At 47.1% G+C, this 22,732-nt stretch overlaps 1 protein-coding gene across 4 annotated transcripts in view; it reads left to right on the top strand.

The window, feature by feature from the left end:
• Positions 1 to 20,455, top strand: part of CERS3 (ceramide synthase 3) — a 56,902-nt gene extending 36,447 nt beyond the window's left edge. For 3 of the 4 annotated variants that reach the window (XM_023745225.1, XM_014446338.2, XM_014446339.2), the window contains 4 exons: positions 1,712 to 1,840; positions 3,485 to 3,591; positions 10,680 to 10,833; positions 18,366 to 20,455. In XM_023745225.1, the coding sequence (XP_023600993.1) occupies positions 1,712 to 1,840; positions 3,485 to 3,591; positions 10,680 to 10,833; positions 18,366 to 18,533 (558 nt within the window). In that variant the 3' untranslated portion in view covers positions 18,534 to 20,455. Of the gene's footprint in view, positions 1 to 1,711; positions 1,841 to 3,484; positions 3,592 to 10,679; positions 10,834 to 16,289; positions 16,427 to 18,365 lie in introns of those variants that run through there. The other variant, XM_023745226.1, reaches the window with a different exon arrangement.
• The last annotated feature ends 2,277 nt before the right edge of the window (positions 20,456 to 22,732 follow it).

The following is a 22,732-nucleotide window of genomic DNA, read 5'->3' on the forward strand; positions in this document are numbered from 1 at the left end:
AACGGTTAGGAGTCGGGTAAAGCTCAGACTCTGGGGTCAGATTGCTGGGGTTTGAATCCTCGCGTGACCCTCACTAACATCTTGAGCTAGATGGTTAAACCCCCCAGCCTTGATCTCCTTGTCTATAGCACGGAGCGGAAAAGAGTTCCTGTCTGCTCTGGTTCTGTGGGGATTAAGCAAGTTACACCACATGAAGCACTTCCTGGTATACAGTAAGTGCTCAATAAATTAGGCTATTATTATCGCCATGTTTAGTCCCTTACTTTGGCCACAAGGAAACTTAAATCTTTTAAGTTTTTTTTAAAAAGCACATTTTTGAAATATTCACAGACCATACAATTCACCCATCTAAAGCGCATAATTCAGTGGTTTTGAGTCTAGTCACAGAGTTCTGCCGTCGTCACCACAGGCAAATTCGAGAACATTTTCATCACCTCGGAATGAATTACTCTAGCGGTCACTTCCCATTTCTTTTAACTCCCATGGCCCCGGGCAGTCACTCGTCTGCTTCTTGTCTCTATGGATTTGTCTCTTCAGGACATTTCATATAAATGGAGTCACACAATATGTGTTCTTTTTGTATCTGGCTTCTTTTACTTTAAAACGTAGTCTTTGCAAAGTTTATTCATGTTGTAGCACGCGTCAGCATTTCATTTCATTTTTTTTTTTAATAGTCCTTGTTTGGATATGCTGCATTTTGTTCATCCACTTATCAGTTGATGGATATTTGGGTTGTTTCCACCTTTTTGGCTTTTATGAACAAAGCTGCTGTGAACATTCAGATACAAAATTTTGCACGGACATATGTTCTTATTTCTCTCGGGTACATACCTCAGAGTGGTATTGCTGGGTAATTCTATGGTTAACCTTTTAGGGAACTGCCCGGCTATTCAACAAAGCAGCCACCACTAAGAGCAATTTGCAAGGGTTGCAATCTCTCCACATTCTTGCCAACACTTATTGTTGATTTTTTTGTTATAGCTGTCCTGGTGGGTGTGACGTATTATCTCCTGTGGCCTTGATTTGCATTTTCCTGATGGTTAATGAGGTTGAGCACATTTTCATGGACTTAGTGGCCATTAGTACATCTTCGCTGCAGAAAACCTTTGTGTTTTTATGCTCAGTTGTGGTACCTTTCTTAGCCTGGGTTTGCTAGTGTAGGTTATTCCACTTTTATTTGTTCTCTCTTTCATATGCAGCACCTCTTATTTCATTTGCTGTGTAGTGTTTGTTATATGTCTGTTTTCCTTTTTGGAATTAGACGCGGAATAAACAATACGTGTAAATGTACACAGGAATATGGTTGTGTGTGTGTGTATGTGTGTGTATGTGTGTGTATGTGTATGTGTGTGTATGTGTGTGTGTGCATGTGTGCATGTGTGTGTGTGTGTATGTGTGTGTGTGTGTGTGTGTGTGTGTGTGTGTGTACATATACCCAGCGTGGGGGCTGTGGGAGAAACAGCAGATGTCAGGACTTAGATGACAGATGACAGGTGATCTCTCAAAGTAAATGACTTTATCAGTGAGGATAATTCTTGTCCTATCTCCCTCACAAGGATTATGTTTAGAATTAAAGTGAAAGTATTTTACAAATTTTAAAACATGCAGATGTTATTAGTTTTTAAATCATCATCATCATCATTATTAGTTGTTCCAGTGTTGGGAACTAATTGCACTTTCTTAATGGTTTCCACTTCCCCTCCTTCTGTAGGATTTTTTTGCTCATGTCATCCACCACCTGGCTGCCCTCAGCCTGATGAGCTTCTCCTGGTGCGCTAACTACATACGCAGTGGGACCCTGGTGATGATTGTGCACGACGTGGCCGACATTTGGCTGGAGGTAAATGCCTGCCATTAACACACTGGTAACAACAGGACGTCCTGGGCTTCAGGCCCCTCACAGGAAGAAGCGTGTGTGAGGGCCCAGCAGGGCTGTGTGTCCTGAAAACAGCCACAGTCCACAGATGACTCTGGGTCCCCAGATCCTTCAAGCTCAAAGAAACAAAACTTTTATTTTTATTTCTTAAATATATTTTTGTTGATTTCAGAGAGGAAGGGAGAGGGAGAGAGAGAGAAACATCAATGATGAGAGAGAAACATGGATCGGCTGCCTCCTGCACGCCCCCTACTGGGGATTGAGCCCACAACCCGGGCATGTGCCCTGACTAGTAATCGAATGGTGACCTCCCGGTTCATCGGTTGATGCTCAACCATTGAGCCACACCAGCCAGGCTGTTGTAGGATCTTACCCTTCTAGATCTGGGTTCAGCAAACTTTTTGGTAAAGAGCCAGATAGTAAATCTAGCGTTGTGCACCACATAGAATCTCTTGTCACATATTCTTATTTTTCCCTTTTTGTTTTTCTGTTCTTATTCTCCTTTAAAAATGTGAAAACCATGCTTAACTCAAGAGCTGACCAGCATTAGCCTGTAGACTGCACTTGAATTCGCCAAACCCTGTTCCAGACGTAACCAGAAGCCATTTCAAAGCAACTGTCTACTATTAAAATATGAGCTGTGTAGAACACTTTGTTTCTTGTATGTAATCATTATTAGCCATGTAAATCCCAGTCTGAAGGTCAAGATGATTACATTCCCTTCAGGGCAGCAGTCGGCTTAGCCAAAGGCTTGTGCCTGGTTTCTTTTCCACAGGCTGCCCCCTGAACGTGGCCGTCGCGGCTGTAATCACCCCGCTCTCTGATCCTGTCTCAGTAACCTGCCTGACAGTGTGACCACATTGGCCGGGACCTAAGGACTTTATGCTACTCTGTTGCTTCTAAACCCTCCAGTTCAGCGGGCTTTGCTGTGTGTCCACTAAGAAAACAGCTTCATTGTGTTATTTAAAGGGACTTAGACATTGGAGGTGAACATAAGCCCAGGGTTGTCCCTGCCAGCCCCCCTCCCCACCACCCTGTCAATGACACCAGACAACTCCTTAGGCAACCAGGCTTTCCATCCTTAGCTGTAACAGAAGCCCTACCTGACCCTTCGGTATGTTGTAAAGTTGAGCTCATTGCTGTTAGATGTTCTGAGGACCTTTGGTAAAAAACACAGCAAAATAGCCATAGCTGGTTTGGCTCAGAGGCTAACAGACTGAAAGGTCGCAGGTTCAATTCCAGTCAAGGGCACGTACCTCGGTTGTAGGCTCGATCCCCAGGCCTGGTTGGGGCGTGTGTGGGAAGCAACCAATCAGTGTGTCTCGCTCACATTGATGTTTCTCTCTCTCTGTCTCCCCCCCCTTCCACTCTCTCTAAAAAAAAAAATCAATGGAAAAAATATCCTCGGGTGAGGATTAACAAGAAACCCCACACATAAGTTATCAATATCGCAAATCTTGTTTCATCTGTTTCCCCACTCACACTCCACCTTTCCCCCTGATTGTTTGGAAGCAAATCCCAAACACTATATCATTCATAAATGTCTAATTTTAGAAATGTGTACTAATACCATTTTATCTGAACACCATTTTTTTTCTTTGTTTTCAGTCTGCGAAGATGTTTTCTTACGCTGGATGGAAGCAAACTTGCAATACCCTGTTTTTCATCTTTTCCGCCATATTTTTCATCAGCCGCCTCATCATTTTCCCCTTCTGGTGAGTAGACGGTGCCCTGCGGTCAGCTCCCGCGCCAAGGCAGCCTGGCACGTTGGTCAAGTCGGAGCATTGTCCTTTCTTTCCTTGATCTCCAGTTATTTATGCCAAGTTCAGTGGGAGAAAGAACACGAAGGGGCCCTTTTCACATAATCAAAGCAATGCCGCACGGCTGGTGTGGCTCAGTGGTTGAGCTTCGACCCATGAACTAGGAGGTCACAGTTCGATTCCCGATCAGGGCACACGCCCGGGTTGTGGGCTCCATCCCCATTGTGGGGCGTGCAGGCAGCCGATCCATGATTCTCTATCGTCATTGATGTTTCTATCTCCCTCTCTCTTCCTCTCTCAAATTAAAAAAAAAAATATATATATATATATATGAATATATGTATATGTGAATATATATATATATATATATATATCACACAAAAACTAACGCCTTCCGCTGTGGAAGAGGCTGATGACAAAGGGAGATGGGAACTGTGTGACCCGGCGGCAGGCGCACCTCCTCCTCTCGGTCCTGCCCATGAATGTGGATCTTCCTTGTGAGGAACAGCTTTTCCAGTTACTCCAGTGAAGTGTCCTTGGCCAGCTCTTTAAAGGAGAGGCTTGTTCTGTGTGAAAATTATAATGATTATAACCACCAGTAATTGCAGGCCAGCCCCTGGGTTAGGCCCTCTGTGTGTCTTGGCACTAGTCTGCACAACAAATCCGCCGGCTGTTAGGCTTCCAGCTCCCAGGTGAGGAAAGCGATACTCTTTTCATTCTCCACGATCACTGGGCCCAACAGTGGTTTGCGTGTCCTTTCGATGCTGATGGGCTCTCGATCCCAGGGCTGTCAGTGGAGAACCTGTGTCTTCCCTGACAGCCATTCCTTTGGCAAAAAGCTTCACTCTCCATGTGTGGGTTGACAGAAACCAGGAGAAAAGTGGGAGGCAGCCTTTGATGGTTTGGAAGGAACAGTTTATCACCAAGCAGGGTTTGGGGGCTAGTCTAGGAGTTTCAATCCTCTCAGCAGAAAACTTAGTGCTACTGGAGATCCTGAGTTCCAGGGGAAAGAGCCGGAGGCCAGGGTAAGGCCAGATTCCTGGTGGCTGGACTGCACCCTTGACTAGCGTCCAAGGAAGTCTGGGCAGAGGAAAGGGCGCGGCCCTCCTATGGGAGCAGCTGCATTCTTTTTATTTTTCATTTTTAATTGATTTCAGAGACGAAAGGAGAGGCAGGGAGAGAGAGAGAGAGAGAGAGAGAAAGAGAAACATCAATGATGAGAGAGAATTATTGATCAGCTGCTTCCCGCACACCCCTTACTGGGGATCAAGCCCACGACCCGGGCATGTGTCCTGACCAGGAATCGAACCGCCACCTCCTGGTTCTTAGGTTGATGCTCTACCACTGAGCCACGCCAGCTGGGCACATCTGCATTCTTTAAACCAGACTGCATGTCTTGATTAGACATTTTCTGGCTGGGAGAGGCAGAGTACAGTGGTTAAGTTCATGGATGCCAGTCAGTCCTGAGTTCAAATCCTGACTCTATACTTACTGCCGGTGTGATCGTGAATAGGTTAGATCATTTATCTGCACCTCTGTTTCATCTGTAAAATGGAAATAAGGGTCGACACGAGGCTTAGCTGAAATAATACATATAAAATAGTTTTGAGCAGTGTCTGTGACATAGTATCAGTAAATGCCAACTATTATTACTAAAATGATGAATGAGTCTTATAGACTTTGGAGTTTAATCTGGAATCAAATCTGAGATCCAGGCTTGTTCTGTTCTTCTTGGTTGATGAATCACATTACTGTCACTTGGCTTTGGCGGAGCAAGTGTGCTTGTGAAATCAGAAGATTGCACGATAGTAATTAACGAGGGGATGAATAGTGACTTGCAGATAACCGTTGAGCTGTGGCTTTTCAGTGTGAATTTCATGGTACCCTATGTCCAGGGTTTGCCCATCGCTGACTCCTGTTATGGTCCACGTGTCCCAGCTATCTGTACCCAAATAACAAACCTTCTGAAAATGCAGTGGCTGAAGACAGCGGTGAGCAAACTTCTCCTTAAAGGGCCATGGAATAACGATTTTAAGCCTGTGAGGGCTACATATGGTCTCTGTTGCATACTTTTCTTTGTATTGTTTTGTTTCTTTTAAAATGTGCCAAACCCAGCTTAGCTCACAGGCTGTAGAAAATGGGTCGCAGGCCAGATTTTGCCCACAGTTCATAGTTTGCAGACCTCACTCTTAAAAGTACAACGTTTATTGATTATTATTATCGCTATGGTTCTGGGAATTGACCGGCCTCAGCTACGTGGTTTGCATTCATGTGGTTACAGGCAGATGGTGGCTGGGAAGTCAGCTGAGGTTTTCTTGAAGGCTCCCTTACCCCATGGTAGAGGTAACACATACAAGCAATGGTGGATGCTGATGGTTGGTTAGGGCTGCAGCTGGGCCGTCACATGGAGCAGCTACACATGGCCCCTCCCTCAGCCTGACCTCCTCATAGCTCAAGAGAGATTGAGGCAGTTCAGCCAGTGTGGTTCAGTGGTTGAGCATCGGCCCATGAACCAAAGAGGTCATGGTTCGATTCCTGGTCAGGGCACATGCCTGGGTTGCAGGCTCGATCCCCAGTGTGGGGCATGCAGGAGGCAGCCGATCCATAATTCTCTCTCATCATTGATGTTTCCATCTCTCTCCCCCTTTCCCTTCCTCTCTGAAATTAATAAAAACATATTTTTAAAAATAAAGAGAGAGTGAGGCAGATGCCGTCTCTTATAACCTCACTTCAGAGGTCACACCCAGTCAATTCCAGCTGCGTTTTCTGCAGTGGGTCCAGGTCAGGGAGTCCAGCTCGTATGAAAGGGAAGGAAAATGAGGCTCCATTTCTTGATGGGAGCAGTTTCAAAGAATTTGCGGATGTATTTCACAAGCAAGCCCCGGGGAACACGCCAGTCTGGGGAGCTGTTTGAGGGCCTGTAGTATTATGCTGTGGTTGGCTTTTGATTTAGCAACAAAGGACGCTCCCCTCACACTTTCCCATGATGTCTCAGAATCAACACGCAAGCGTCCTCTTGCCCAGGCAACAGCTGGCCATAGTGCTGGGGTTGCGTGACTGTGGAGGTGGCGGGTTGCTTTCCCACACACCCTTGACTTTAAAAATCCCACGTCTGAGAACTCATTCCCATGCCTGCATTTCTGGATTTCAAGGAGAATTAGTCACATGCATTTGGCATGGTCTTGACCTTGGCACTCCAGTGAGGTCAGAGAGCAGCCCATAGCACTGTGTGCTGTCTTCAGGGAGTTAGAGATCGCAAGTCAACCAGTCTTAACAGACTTGACTGTAAACTTCTCTTTCGCTGGTAAAGGTTTTTCTGTGCTGATGTTGACGGTTGTGCATTGTCTGGGAGGTGGAAGGAAACCTCGCGGAGCTATGGGACGTTTGGGAGATGGGTTTGCAATGCTTTTGGAAAGAATCCATTGCAGTGCCTTGCGCTCTAGCTTAAATAGTTTTCCCAAAAGTTTGAACGTGTCGCACGATCACCTTGTGATGCCAGAGGAAAAGCGAGTCCCCGTTGCTGCCTGTTCCAACCATCTGTCCCAGCCCTGTCCCTCCGCACACTCCTCGCAAGGCTGTTTTAGGCGTCCAGGTCGGCTGGGATTTTCCATGGAGCGAACCACGTGCAGAGGGGAGACGATTTAAGGGTTCAGACGTGTTAGAGCTGCGGTGGGAGGCAGTGGGCAGCCCCGTTGCTCTAGTCTTTCCAAACGCCTTTGTTGCGCTCATGGGGGTGAGATCAAAGGTTGATCAGGGAGAAAGCAGATCCATGTGAAATTTTTCTGGAAGCTTCCCGGGACAGGACTGGCGCTTGCACATTACACTTGTCTCCCGTTCTTTGGCTTTTCCTGGATTTCCCCCAGCCGTGAGCACATGCGCTTTCCCTGGGGAGTTTCCTTTGGCGTTTGTACCACGGGGTCCCCTCTTCCCCTCTCCTGCTCTTCACGGGGTTTTACTCAGCTGATTCCCAGTCACGGGCAGCAAGAGTGAGTGACATGGATTTTCTAAACATTGTTACTCTCGACATTAGGCAGAAATTCCAATTGGCACTGTCCAAGTTGCTTTAATCCAATTGCCTGGTTACCCCATTTGTTTGCATGTTTACTCAGAAGTGTTTAAACCTCAGGCTTATGTTTTTAAAATATATATATTTTTATTGATTTTAGAGAGGAAATGAGAGGGAGAGAGACAGAAACATCAATGATGAGAGAGAAGCATTGATCTGCCTCCTGCACACCCCCTACTGGGGATGGAACCTGCAATCTGGGCATGTGCCCTGAGCGGGAATCGAACTGTGACCCTCCTGGTTCATGGGTTGATGCTCAACCACTGAGCCACACCAGCCGGGCTAAAGACTATTAATACGGACCTTTTAAAAAAATTTTTTTTTACAAAAACAAAATCATCTCCAACTGTGAATAATACTCAGCTCCTTAGCTCCCAGGGTAGACATGCTTGTGGAACCTTATTTTTCACCCCTGGCCTCTGGGCGTCAGGTGGTCCCCTGGGACGCTTCCCAGGAAAGGGTTTCTGTGGGTGATGAGAACATGGAAATGCTTGGAATGGCGACGAGAGAGAGGACCGTTTTAAGGAAAGAAAAGACCAGGCAGCGCTGAAGGCACCCAGCAGGGCTCTGGCCGATGTGCATCAGAAGGTGCTGACTGAAGGACAAGTCGGGGGGGCAGAGCCCGGTCTCCTGGGCGGGGCTCGGCTTCCAGGACCCCGCTGGGGTGCCCGGGCCTGGCCTGGCCGCAGAGGAAGGAGGGGCTGTGCAGGGCTAGAAGGCTCCGTGGCAGCCGGCCGCTCCCCAGCCGCCGCTGCAGATGGGTATCTCGGAACCAGACTTTCCGGTGCCGCCCTTGGGGAGCAGACGGTGCGTTGCCCGCGTGTTTGTTCAGGGTCTCGCTGCACAGTGCGCCCTGCAGTGCTCCCGCCCTGACCCCACGTGCCGGCCACCCCACTGTGTGTCATGTACAAGGGACAGCACAGCCTCTTCTTGGTGTCCCAGCGTCTTAGGCTGTGGGGCCTCCGTCCCAATGTAGCCTGACTCCGTCCGTCCTCTGTTGCTTTAGAAATGATGTCAAGCTTCCCAGACAAGTTCCAGTTTGTCCTAGAGAACTCTCAGTATGCTCTTTCCGCAGTTTACTGGTTAGTGTTTGTCCTGTTTGCTTTGTCATTCCTTCTCTCTCAACACACACACACTCACACACACATACAGAAATATTTTTGCAAACATCATATCCTTTTAGTCTTAAATACTTCTGTATTATTTATTAGAACAAGGACATTCTAATTTTTTAGGACATTCTAATTTTTTAAAAATAAGTTTTTATCGAATTCTGTGCAGCTATTGCATAGGATGGTAGTGTTCAGCAAACTATGACTCACAGGCCAGATCTAGCCCACAAACTGTTTTGGTTAATAAAGTTTTATTGGCACGGCTGCTTTACCACTGCGGGAGTGGAGTTGAGTGGTTGCAACAGAGCCCAGGGGCCTGAAATACTGACTGTCTGCTCCTTTACCCAGTGTTTTCTGGCCCCTGGTAGGTAGGTTATGTTCATGGACATGGACAACTCTCTGTACCATGTCACTGAGTGATAAAAGCAGGGAACAAAAATCAGATGAGTAGTGTGATCCCTCTTCTATAGCAACATGTGGTAATGGGGATGGGGGAGGGGGAAACACCTTTATTGTTTTTAGGAAAAATGTCTTAAATTAGATTCACCAAAACGTACTAGGTCACCCGTGAGTTGTGAGATTTTAGGTGATTTTTACTTAACCTCTTTATATTTTTCTGTAATTCCTAAGCTTAAAAAATAGTTGCATAAATAAAATGGATAAGTGGCTGTTATCTTTGTTCTACAGAGGGGTGAATAGATGAACTGTGGTGTGTCCATGAAGTGGAAGACCACTCGGTAATAAAAAGAAACATGCTATTGAGACCCAGGACAACTTGGGTGAATCCCAGAGGCACCGTGCTGGGGCAGAGAGGGCAGACGCAAAGCTGACTCACTGTCTGGTCCCATTTTTTGGCCTCGAGAAGATAAAATTAAAGGGACGGAGGGCAGATGAGTGGTTGCCAATGTTAGCCATGGGGAGGCTGTGACTACACGGGGACAGCACAAGGGGTAGGGGGTGATGGAACTGTCGGTCTCCTAATGGTGGTGGTCACAACATTATAATTCCTAGAACACACCAAAAATAGTGAATTTTGCTATGTGTTAATTTAAAAAAATAACATAAATATGTATAGGATGAAATTGAGGGATCATACACAAAAATTACAGTGCTGTTTGTTTAAAATTATGGGCAACTTTCTGTTTTATTTTCCTACTTCATAGGGATAAGTTATGGTTATAATTAGAATATAATACTTACAAACAAACCTGTGCCAGAACTCTACGACGTAGCGTGTGAGGCCTGGGAAGGGACTCGCTGGCCCGCCATGCTGCAGTGGCACCTGGAGGTGCCGCGTGTTAGGGTCGTTGGGGGCGGTTCACACTGTATCCAGGAATCTGTTTATGAAATCCGTGCAGCACGCAGTTCCCTTTAGAAAGTGGGAGGAGCCATAGAATTGTTGCTTCTTTCAGAGCCTCTTTTATCTGGAAAATTGACTTTTGTAGAATTCCCCATTCACCTTTGATGCCAAATAAATGAGACTATGTCGTAAGGTGGTAATAACCCCATATATCCACGCATGGTCTTGTTTGTTCTCCAATCTGCGAGGGGGAGTAGGGTCCGGGCATGCTCTTCTGTTTGCAAAGAGGAAACTGAGGCACCAGAGCATCGGAGCGCGGGCTGGGAGGCTATAGACGTTCCATTGGCTTTACCTTTCCTCCCGGAGGCAGACCCGCTTTTTGTGGCTCGCCAGTAATGATATAAAAGGCAATGCTATCGTACTGTTTTCTACTGAGAATTTCCTGGACGTCATGGAGATGAAATCAGTGTTGTATGCCTTGGGAGAAAAATAAAGCCGTTTTCTCGCTGAAAACTCACAAGTGCTCGGACTGTAACGAAATGCTCTCATCTGTTCGGTTTCCCAGGATTTTGTATTGCACGCTGGTGATCCCGATGCTCTACCTCGAGCCCTTCTTTTCCTACATCTTCCTCAACCTGCAGCTCATGGTCCTGCAGATCCTTCACCTTTACTGGGGTTACTTCATCCTGAAGATGCTCAAGAGATGTATATTCACAAAGGTAAGTGCTGTCCAAGTCTTATTACTCTTTTTAAAAATATATGTTTTTATTGATTTTTAAAAAAATATTTTTTAAATTGATTTCAGAGAGGAAGGGAGAGGGAGAGAGAGAGAGAGACATCAATGAGAGAGAGAATCATTGATCAGCTGCTTCCTGCACACCACCCACTGGGGGGCGAGCCTGCAACCCGGGCATGTGCCCTGACCGGGAATCTAACTGTGGGAACCTCTTGGTTCATAGGTTGACGCTCAACTACTGAGCCACACTAGCTGGGCATTATTATTCTTAACAAGTAGACTTCAGTGCCAGATTGAAGGTGAGGCCTAAACAGCGGAACATTCTAGTTAGTTTATTGTTAACCAGAACTATTTTAAAAAATTTTGATCATTATTAAAAAAAATTTTTCTAAATTTAGCTAGAATTTTCGTTAGGTAGGTCTCAAAGATGCTTTTAAGAAATAGCTTTTATTAGAGGACAAGTTAATTTTAAGAGATTTTAATCTAAAAATTGATTGCTGCTTTTTAAAGAATGTCCTAATGAGTCTAAATTTGTTCCAGTTTGGGACGAGCTTTATGGTGACGGCATCTGATTTGCATATAATGCTTTCCCCTGAGTTTTCTCCTACTCTCTGAAATATTGTATATCATTTGGCAATCATTTTTTCTGAAAACGTCTGTTTTCCTAAGCAACAAATTGATAGGACAGTTTAGACAATAGAATATTGTTTTGTTTTGAGTTCAGTTCTGGATGGAGGAGCGGGCTTCAGCAGTGAGCCTGCGAAGCATCTGGGGGAATATTTGCCTGCTAGCAACTGTCCGCAGCTCAGAGTGTCCTGTGCTAGAGAGAGGCGTTGACTCGGGGGACTAGGGAGCGTTTCACGGACTCGATGGAACTTGACTTGAGCCTTCGAGCAAGTTAAAAAAAAATCAGATCACAGCTCCTCTTTGTGTGAAAATCATCCATCCAAGGATCGAAAGGATCTTTCAAGGTGAAAGTTGGGCCGTCCACGCCTGACACCGCATCGCATCCTCATCAGAAAGAGGGACTTGTAGGTCATGGATGTGCTGGTCATTGGTCTGCTCTCTGATTAACTCGGTTTCCCACCACATGGAGTGCATGTGCCTCATTGATGCTTGAGGAGCTGATAATTAGGAGCTGATAATTACATGGCATTGTGATAATTGACCTTCTACCGTGTCTGACCTTCCAGGGCAGGCAGGCTACATCTGCATTCAGCTCCAAATTCGGAAAGCTGTGTTGTCAATTTTTTAAAAATCTGAATTACTGACCTGAGCTTGTTTTCCTGAGAGTAGGTTCTCCATTAAGGTTGGCGTGCCAAGAAAATATTTCATTGACTGGTTCTAGTTTATTAATATTCTAAAGAGCTTTCCTGTTCTCTGCCAAAGCTGTCTTATCTCGAAGTGACTGATAAAGCTGAAGTGACTGAGATAAGGATACGACTGAGCAGCTAGACAGCTGCACGTCCAGGGGTTGGAGGGACGGAAGGACCCCGGACTGAACCCCGTAGCTTTGGGTCAGGCCTTCCCGGAGCTCCTGTTCCGGGGCACGAGCTGTCTCATTGTCAGGCGAGGAGCAGTAACCACAGGCCGGGAGGGAGCCCGCAGAGCAGAACGCCAAGCCAGGAGAGATTCTTGTTTGGTTTCCTCGCGATTTTCACCTGTCTCATCCCTAATGGCTTGTACCAGGCCTAATTAAAAGCCTAGTGGGCTGGGGGCTGTGGACAGGAAGTCCGGGTTTGTCGTGCTGCTTCCAATTGCGAGTTGACAGCGGCGGTGGAGGCCCCTCGCCTCTCGCCGCGGTCCCTATGACTTCAGCTCTCCACGCGGTGGCAAACCTGGCTGCGAAACCTGCTTGTTCCTCCAAAGCCCTAGGCCGCCTTTGAAAGAATCCTGTTTCAGGCAGAGTGGCATTCCTGGCACAGGGGGGAGGGGGGGGACAGAGGTGGCAGTTGACATTCTTAGAGCAACAACTAGCAAGTCCGTTTTCAACAATATCTCATAAATATTGAGTATTTCACACTCAACCTAGTTGTTGCTAAAGTGACGAATTCTTGGATATTTAATAAATGGGATTGCAGAAGTTTGTAGGCCTCCAAAAATGTCTTTTAAATCTTATAACAGAGAGTGAGAATTCGTCCCTTTAAGTTTCTTCTGCCTGGTAGGCCCTTCGTAAGTAATTTTGAATATGCAAATGAATACATAATTTGGGGAAGCAAACCGTGCTGTTTGGGGTGGAAAGTTACAGAATAACTCATGAATCTTTTTACGGTCTCCTTGAGTTTGCACGGTAGACTGCAAAAGACAAAAGTGCTTATACTACTTCATAGTGATTTTTGAAATAGTCAGATTTTGTTTTTCCTAAACAGTAGGGTCATTGCGTGCATACCATGAATGAGGACCTACCATTGGCTTCTGTGGTCACAGCCTCACAAGAGCAACGGCACTGTCATCTCAGGACCGTGGCTTGTGCAGACGGTGATGAGCAGGCATGTTGCTGCCTGAGACCAAGACTTGGCTCTAAACCCCCACAGGGTCCCATCGGGTGGTGACGTGGTGATGTGCTACCAGCCCGCACACCACCGGGAAGCACGCGAGCCCATGTGCTCCTCCTGTCATTCCCCTGCAGACAGGAGAAGTGCTGTCGGCAGAATTAAAGGGGCCCAGCCTGCTTTCATTACCATCCCTAGAACCTGATCGTCCCTCTGCTTCTCTGTTCTCCTTGGTAAACAGCATGCTGGGTGCGGGCCAACTCAAGCATGTCTCTGCGACATCTTAACCTGGTGCGCAGCCAAGACACAAGGGAGGAGCCATAAAATCAGGGTGGAGAAGCCAGCCCCTTGGCGGCCTGCCCCAGCCATCTGCTCTTGACAGGCAGTGCGTCCCGAGTTCACAAAATGACACTTGACACAAGCTGCACCGTTGGCGTGAGAGAAAGGAGCCCTCTCAGAACCAGGAAACGGAGGCCTGCAGCAAATGCACACAGTCACCCGAGTCCCTTCACTTGTCATACTTCTCCTTTTCTAATTATTCTTTATTCAAACACTTATTCTTTCTAAAAAAATTGATTTCAGAAGAGGAAGGAGAGGGAGAGAGAGAGAGGAACATCAATGAGAAATATCAATCGGCTGCCTCCTGTACAACCCCAGCCAGGGATCGAGCCCAAACCATGGGCGTGTGCTGGGACCTATTCATTGCCTCAGTTTCCTCACCTGTGAAATGGGGCTGATGGCATTGGGAGCTACCTGCCCTGTAGGCTGAACCCCTCGATCAGTGTCTGGCACACAGGAAGCACGTGGTAAGTGTTAGCTGTCATCATCAGCAGCAGCAGCATAACTGTTGACTCCGGTTCTTTGTGCCAAATCACAGAGCGCCGGTGAATTCCAAGGAGCTGGGCAGTTGGCTCTCCGTCCAGCTCGCTCCTCCTCTCGCCCAGATGCTGCTGCAGCTGATGTCAGGTGTCAGGTGGAGACGGAGGATTTTTAGGGCAGAAAACAAAATCCCTTCCAGGGTTTCATACCCGTGGCTGTGATGTTACAGATCACACATACATTGTACATTTGAATACAACGTGGGGTTTTGTTAATATTAAATGCCACACAATTTCCAGTTTACATGATCCAAGTTCCTGTCATGCGCAGCCACCTACATGTCCATCACACAAGCGCTCAGTCCCAGGAAGTCCTTTCTGAACCTGATTCGTCATCTCGGGCGGGGGCCCTCCATCCTGCTGGACCCACACCCCGGCACTAGCCTGAAATTAAATTCCTGGGTAATATGACTCACCTATAGCCATCATTTCAGAAAGCAGTATACTGCCACAACCATAATGAAAAAGAAATGAGATGAAAGACATTTCTGATAAGTATGCATTTCATATGTAACACGTGTGCATGGCTTCACTCAACAACATGCTGCAGTCGATAGATGCCATCTGCTTATGTGTAGACCGACTGTGAAGGGGGCAGCTGCGCACACAGCCGGCCCCAGGGCCGCGCTGGGGACTCGGGCGGCACTGGTAGTCTTGCCGTCGGTGGCGTGCTTTTCTGAAACTGTGAAGTTCTGAACAAAAAAAGCACAGTCTTCCTTTGATTTATGTGCATCGTTGCATTCCTGGAAAATTGAGAATATATTAAAACCATGCAGGAATGGCTGTGCTTGAGTGTCAAGTGGCATGAGGCTCCGGGCGCAGGTAATTGTATCCAGGGCTTCACCTGCACGCCGGCCTGGCGGCCCATCTGGACATCGTGCCCATGGGGGCGGCCGGCGTGCCAGCCACTGCCCCCTAAATGTCAGGGGTGCTCCCCAGCCTTCGTGACTATGGGATCCACAACTTACCCAATGTCTCGTGTGGTGCAGGACGTCTTCCTGGAAGTGAGGGTGCTGATGCTGTGGCTCAGGGCGATGGGAGCGCCCTCGAGGACCAGCTCCCCTCTCAGCTCAAGCAGCTCCACAGAGCCCGGGCCAGTGGCGGGAGGTGTGCGTCTGCCTTTCTTTGTTAATCCTCACCTGAGGAGATCATCCCACTGATTTTTAAAAAATACGTTTGTGTTGATTTCAGAGAGGAAGGGAGCGGGAGAGAGAGATAGAAACATCAATGAGAGAGAATCATTGATCAGCTGCCTTCTGCATACCCCACACTGGGGGTCAATTTTGAGTTAAAATCAAGGTGTGGCAGAGCTGTGTTCCCGCTAGAGCAAGCATATCAAACTCAAAGGCTAACACAGGCCAAATAAACAAGGTTTAAGTTTATGTGGGTCGCAAAAAACCCCAAAAGCTTCCATTTTCATAGAAACGTCAGTTTATTTCGAGAGACATGCTGAATACAAAGGGATGAAATAAATAATTGTTAACATAAAATAATAGAACATTTTAATAGAAGTTAATGTCTTTTCTTGAACATGAACTTACCAGACACTGAATAACTGCATAAATTAATAAGCGTAACACAAATAAACCTATTTTTCTTGTTCTCTGAAAGCAAAATATTTCTTGTTGTGCACACTAAACAAGTCAGTCCAAGACTAATGACGTGGCAATCTGCTCCTAAAATATTCGCTGCTGGTATTAGTGGAGAGAAATGGCGCGCCTGCGTGTAAGGTGCATAAGGGTAATGAATGCAACACAATTATAGTAATCAGCCATTAGCAAACATTGTAGTTTGCTATTAATAATTATGTACAACTGGATATTGTAAAAATTAAGTCACAAAATTTTTATTAAAATGTTTCTTACTTACTGTTATATTGGCTGGGCCGCAAAAATACTCCTTTTGGGCTGTATGCCGCCCGCGGGCCGAGAGGTTGACATGCTTGTGCTAGAGGCTCTAGGGGAGAATCTGTGCTTTGCCTCTTCCAACTTCTAGCGACTGTCAGCCTTGGCCTGTAGCCACTCCACTCCATTCCGCCTCTGTCTTTATATTTCTTCTCTCCGCGTCAGACGTTGCTCCGCCTCTCCTACAAATACACTGTGCTGGCACTGAGGGCCCGTCTGGGTGAACCCGATAATCTTCTCATCCCAAGATCCTTTACTTAACCACATCTGCAGACTTTACCATAGAAGGCAACAGTCAAAGGTCCAGGAACTAGGACCTAGTATCTTTGAGGACATTTTTCAACATACTACAATGGTGTTTAGAAATCAAAAGTGTGCGTGCGTGTGTGTGTGTGAATTTGTGTTGCCGTTGTATCTTGCAGCCTAAGTGCTAAACTTACTAATTCTAGGAGTGTTTTTGAAAGATTCTTTGGGCTTTTCTCCATAGATAATCATGTCATCTGCAAGTAGGGGCACTTTCTTTCCAATCTGTATGGCCTTTGTTTCATTTTTGCCTTATTCCAATGACTAAGACTTCTAACAGTGTGGAATAGCAGTGGTGAAAGTGGACATCCTCGCCTTGTGCCTGATCTTAGGGGGAAAGCAGTCAGTCATTCACCATTAAGTATGGTGTTAGCTTCGGTTCCTTGCTAAGCTTTTTGTTTTTATCATGAACGAATGTTGAGTTTTATCAAATAATCATCTATTTTTCCTTCTTTAGATTACTAGTATAATAGATTGCATTTATTCATTTCCAGATATTGAACCAGCCTTGCATTACTAGGACAAATCCTACTTCATTGTGTATTATTATTTTTATACTTTTCTGGTTTTGATTTGGAATACTCTGTTGAGGACTTTGATATTTATGTTTGTTAGAGATATTGGTCTGTAGATGTCTTTTCTTATATGGTCTTTGTATGGTTTTGGTATCAGGGTAATTCCGGCCTCATAAAAAGTTGATAAGTTTTCCCTCTTCTATTTTATGGAAGACACTGTGGAGATTTGGTATTAGTTCTTCTGTAAGGAAGCGTCGGTGAAACCATAGAACTTGCCAGTGAAACCATCTGGACCTAATGATAATTCTTTTTCAGAAACATTTAAACTACAAATTTCATTTCTTTCATAGCCACCTGAATGTTCGGGCTGCCTAGATCACTGTGGGTGAATTTTGGTGTTTGTAGTTTTGGGAAATTGTTCTCTCTACCTAAGTGGTACGATAGCTATCTATGGAGTTGTTCATGGCATCCTGTTACTAATGCAGTGTGGACAGGCATTTCCCCTTCCTGTTTGCTGATCATTTGTGTCTTCTCTTGTGATTTATCAGTTTTATGGATATTTTCAAAGAACCAGATTTTGGTTTTATTGCTTTTCTGTATTTTTATTGTTTCTGCCTTCATTGATTTTTTACATGGTTTTCTTCCTTTTGCTTGCTTTGGACGTATTTTCTTTTTTTCTAGTATTTTCTTTTTTTCTAGTATTTTCAGGTGGGAGCTCAAAATTATTTAATAATAAACTTAAATTATTTATTTGTGAAGAAATTATTATTTGTGAAGAAATTATTATTTCTTCTTCTCGAATATAAACACTTAATGCTATGACATTTCTTGTAAGTACTGCTTTAGTTATATCCCACCAACATTGAAATGTGTTTTCACTTCAGTTCAAAATATTTTCTGATGTTTCTTTTAAATTCTAAGTTTTTGAGATTTTTCCTATTCTATTTTTTAAAATACATTTTTATTGATTTCAGAGAGGAAGGGAGAGGAAGAGAGAGAGAGAAACATCAATGATGGGAGGGAATCATTGATTGGCTGCCTACTGCACGCCCCCTACTGGGAATCGAGCCGGAAACCTGGGCATATGCCCTTGACCAGAATTGAACCCAGGACCCTTGAGTCCACAGACCGACGCTCTATACACTGAGCCAAACCGGTTAGGGCTTTCCTATTCTATTTTTGATACTGTCTTCTGTGTAATTCCATCATGACCTAAAGAATACTTTGCCTCTTGTCAGTTCTTTAAGTTTGTTGAGGTTTGCTTTGGCCTCATGCCCTGTTCTGTCCCAGTGCGTATTTGGTGGTTTGGATGCTGGGTTTTCTTTGACGGGGGCCATAGCTCTAAACTGGGCCCACTTATCTGCTCATTCATTCAAGACTGGCGGCCAGCTGTCACTCACAGTCCATTCTCTCCTTTGTCCAGAAAATCCAGGATGTGAGGAGTGATGACGAGGAGGAGGAGTACGAAGAAGAGGAAGAGGAAGAGGAAGAGAAGAAGGAAGAGGCCACCAAAGACAAAGAGAGAGACTGTTTGAAGAACGGACTCGGGCCCGACCGGAGCCTCCTTCCCAATGGTCAGCATGGCCGTTAGCGGGAAGCCCACGTGGGTCCTCGGGCCAGTGTGACCGGGGCCACAGAAGCCAGGCTGCCCTCCGTCACTGCAACCCAGGACCCACAGGGACCCCAGACCCGCCCTCCCTCTTCCCAGTGCCCCCTCCAGATGTATTTAACAAAAACGTTGTTGGAATGTGTTAAAATGTTAAATATAAGCGTTCCCATTGGTTTAATGCAGTTAGGACTGAGACCGGTCAGAGATTTCAAAGATTTCTCCAGGGAACCGTGTCGGTTCTCATTGTCGTTGCACCGCCCGCCTTGCCCATCCCTAGCGAGGGCCAGCAGTGGCGTCAGCCCACTTCCTCCGCTGGGCTTGGCCGCAGAGAGAGCTCCTGCCCAAGAACGACTGAGAGGTAGCGATGGGACAGGGGCTTGTTTTAAACCTCCCCGGCCTTGTCGCTCTGTCTGTCCAAGGGGAAGAATGCCTGTCCCGCCGACCTCACAGGGTCGGAGGAAGGATCCAGCAAGAGAAGGCAACTCTGGTGTTATTGTCTCTGAGCCTCGTCCCCTGCGATTCCAGCTCCGTTTGGGAGAGAGAACCTGGCTAAGCTGGGCATTGCATGGGCCTGAAGGAGAGACACTAGCTTAAAAACTTGCCCATTCAGCCTGCCTGGAGATAGCTGGAAATGCAAATACCCAGCAGGACCTTTCCATTTACCCTGAAACTATTTATTTGTTAGCTTCCCAAGGGTAATTTCTGAATTCCCTGGGAATTCTCCTCCTTCAGGCCCAATGGCCACAGGGAGGGAGTTTGGGTCCCATTCCCTCTTGCTGTGCTGGTCTGTCCTTTTCTTCTCTGAAAGGCCAGCAGAGCTACCCAGCAGGCCCTGGGGTCCCCCCGGGGACCCTGGGGGAGTGGGACCGGTCAGGCTGCTCCCTGAGCCACTATCACCCGGGAAACTGGAGGCTCTGGGCATGATATGCGTGTGAGCTCCTGACCCAGAGGAAACCTGAGACACAGGAGGAGGGTGCTACCCATTCATCTCCCCTGTAACCAGTCAGGCTGCCAAATAGCCAAACAGAACCAAAGGCAGCCTGGCAAACACCCCAGGCGGTCCAAGCGCAGGTGCTCGAGTCAGCGACAGCTCCCAGGCCACCTGCGTCTCTGGGAGGGTGGAGGGGGCTGGGGGCTCAGGGGCTGCTCTCGGTCCCCACAGGGGCGTGTCTCATGAGCCCAGCATGCAGGGCAGGCCCCGGGTGTCTTAGATGATTGCTGGCTGAGGAGAGACCACTCCCAGCAGAAGGAAAACCGGGCACCACGTGCACCCCCTCCCCACCCCGTGTCTCGGACAGTTTTGGTCACACTGTGCACCTTCGTCTCATTTCACTCAGGGCCCGTATTTAAGCCAAGGGACAGCTAGGACTGTGGGCACCGTGCACGCGTCCATGTAGGCCCCGCCGACCGGGCTGCGGCCCCGGGAGCAGGACGGCTCTGTGCGCAGGACAGGTACCTGAACTGTGTTTTACTTAAAAGATGTTTTTTGTTGTTGTCTTTTTTTTTTTAATTTAGTTCAACTAAAAAGATGTTTTTAAAACCTTCAGGTTAAACCAAAACCAAAACCATTCAGAATTCTTCCCCCAATGGAACCTCCTTGTGAGAACTCATTAGGACAATAGGAAAGCATGGGGCACGTGTTCTCTGCACAGTCATGTTGGCCACTACGAGCACCATGCATTGTCCGTATAATGTTATGTTATAACCCAAAGTGCCCGCACTCCCTTACGGGCACAGCTGGGGAACTATTATTACTATTATATTACTGTTTTGGTGGAAGAAGAGCATGCTGAGATATTGTTTTTTAATGTTTTTAGTTGGCAGAGTATTTTTTCTTTGATTTATTTTGGTGTCGTCTCTGTACCAAGTATCTCCCTGCTTACGGTAAAAAATCGTTTACTGGCCGCCCTCCCCTCCAGTTCTTCTTTTCTTGTTTGAATGTTGAAGGTAAAATGGATGTGCCCGTGTCAGCCGTCTCTGGTAGCTGGTGCACTAACCCGCCTCTCAAGAGGTAGAGAAGCTGTGGGGCTGGTGTGTGGTTGGTTTTAGAGCAGCCGCTCCACCTGCAGGAAACAGGCCTCAGACTGTGCCAGGCGACTTTATAAAAACGCAGCCCACCGGCCCCGATAGGACTGTCATGGTAATGACTGACCGCGAAACAAAGGCCGGGTCCAGCACGCACCCTCTCGGCTTCTGAGAGCTGGTGACGGGTCTCACCTGGTGTGGGACCATCTGCCCGTCCTCCAGACTCTAGAGACGCCGTGCCAGGGAGCAGAGGGCCCCACGTTAGGACACTGGGGCTGCTGGCCGTGGGGTACCGACCCCGGACAAGAACTGGCGGTTGGTCTTGACCGGGGACAGCCTCTTGGCTCTGCATAGACAGACAGACAGACCCCTACGGGCTGGGCCCGAACTCGGTCCTGGCAACAGGGCCCTGCGGCAGAGGCGCTCGGAGGTGCTCAGGGAGGTTTCTCGGCCCCTTTTCTCACCTGCCTTTCGGAGCTGGAGGAGGACATCGGTCCATCAGCATTCCCTGTGGACCTAAGCACGCCTTGCCTGGCGCCTGCTGACATTTCAATTCAATGCTTTGGGGCGAGAAACAGAAATCTGCATCTCAGCCGCGTCTGGGTGCTTCTGAAGAGCAGTGAGGGTTCTGGGAGGGGCGGGGGGCGGGCACCCGCTTCATTCCTACCAGCAGTTTCACAGGCTGATAGATGGGGATGTGCCCCGACACAGGCTAGTCAACCCCAAATCCGTCACCACAGACAAAGCAGACATTGGGAGGTAACAGGAGAATAACAGTTAGCGCCTTTGACGTCCTCGCCTTTCTCAGATTGTTGGTGTTGTTTGACCACAGCCTTTCCTTTTTCCTAAAAACTTTTAATACCAAAAATACCTTTAAAAGAGCCCATAACCTCACTATGTCAATATATTTGAAGGTGTAAGTAAAATGTATAAGTTCCTAGGAAAATACAGCTTGTCGAACGGGCACAAGAGGAAATAGCTACCTAAATAGTCTTCTGTATAAGACAGAATGAAATGTGAAATTACAAAATTCACACACAACCCCACAAAACAGTCCTTAGGCCCAGATGGGGATTCTTCCAATATTTAAGAAAGAATGTACACAGCGTTTCGCAAACTTTTCCAGAGACCAAAGGAAGGAACACATCCACACTTGTTTTATACAGTAAGACCAGCACAAACTTGACACCAGAATCTGACAAGAATATTAGGAAAAAAAAACCCCGAACAATTAAAGGATGTCATTCATGAACATAGGCACAAAATCCCTAAACCAAAGCTGATCAGTGATTCTCTCTCATCACTGATGTTTCTATCTCTCCCTCGCCCTTCCTCTCTGAACGCAATAAAAAATAGATTAAAAAACAAAAATAAATAAATGAAGAGGCCCTTTGCCAAGTTGCCAAACTCTTGGTCCTTGCGAATAAAACCTTCCACCAGGGGGCCCTCAAGCTCTGGTGAAGGAGAAGAGGGGAAAGGACAAAATCCACTGGTGTTTAAAGGGAGAGAGGGTCCTGGCCAGTGTGGTTGAGCATCTGCCTATGAACCAGGAGGTCACAGTTCCATTCCCGGTCAGGGCACATGCCTGGGTTTTGGGCTCGATCCCCAGTAGGGGGCGTGCAGGAGGCAGCCGATCCATGATTCTCTCTCATCATGGATGTTTCTTATCTCTCTCCCTCTCCCTTCCTCTCTGAAATCAATAAAAATATAGGGGAAAAAAGAGAAAAATAAAATAAAATAAAGCTCAAAACCCTGGAACAATGTAATAAGCCAAGTCAAATTATGGGCTTTGGGTCCAGGAGGCACGTCCAAGAACACAGCGGTCAGTGTGGTCACTCTGATGGGAGCTGCTCAGGGACACATGTGGCCCGTGTCCACTGTGGGGGTGTCTGTGGGCTCCTGCAGGGGCCGGCTCAGCCTCCCAGCACCCACGGCGGCCCCTGCCCGCAGCGCACACAGCCCAGGCCTGGGAGCCAGAGAGTATGTGTGATGGAGAGGGACTGCAAGCATGCACAGGGACCGGGAGGGAGGGAGAACAGCAGAGGGAGAGAGGGAGAGGTAGGGGACGGGCAGAGAGAGGTGGGCTGGGGTGTGATCCTTCCTCCAACAGAAAGCGAGAGAGCCCTTGAGAGCCAGCAGGTGTCCAAGTAGAGTGG

This window comes from Myotis lucifugus, unplaced genomic scaffold, assembly GCF_000147115.1.
Source record: "Myotis lucifugus unplaced genomic scaffold, Myoluc2.0 scaffold_525, whole genome shotgun sequence".
Classification (NCBI taxonomy): domain Eukaryota; kingdom Metazoa; phylum Chordata; class Mammalia; order Chiroptera; family Vespertilionidae; genus Myotis; species Myotis lucifugus.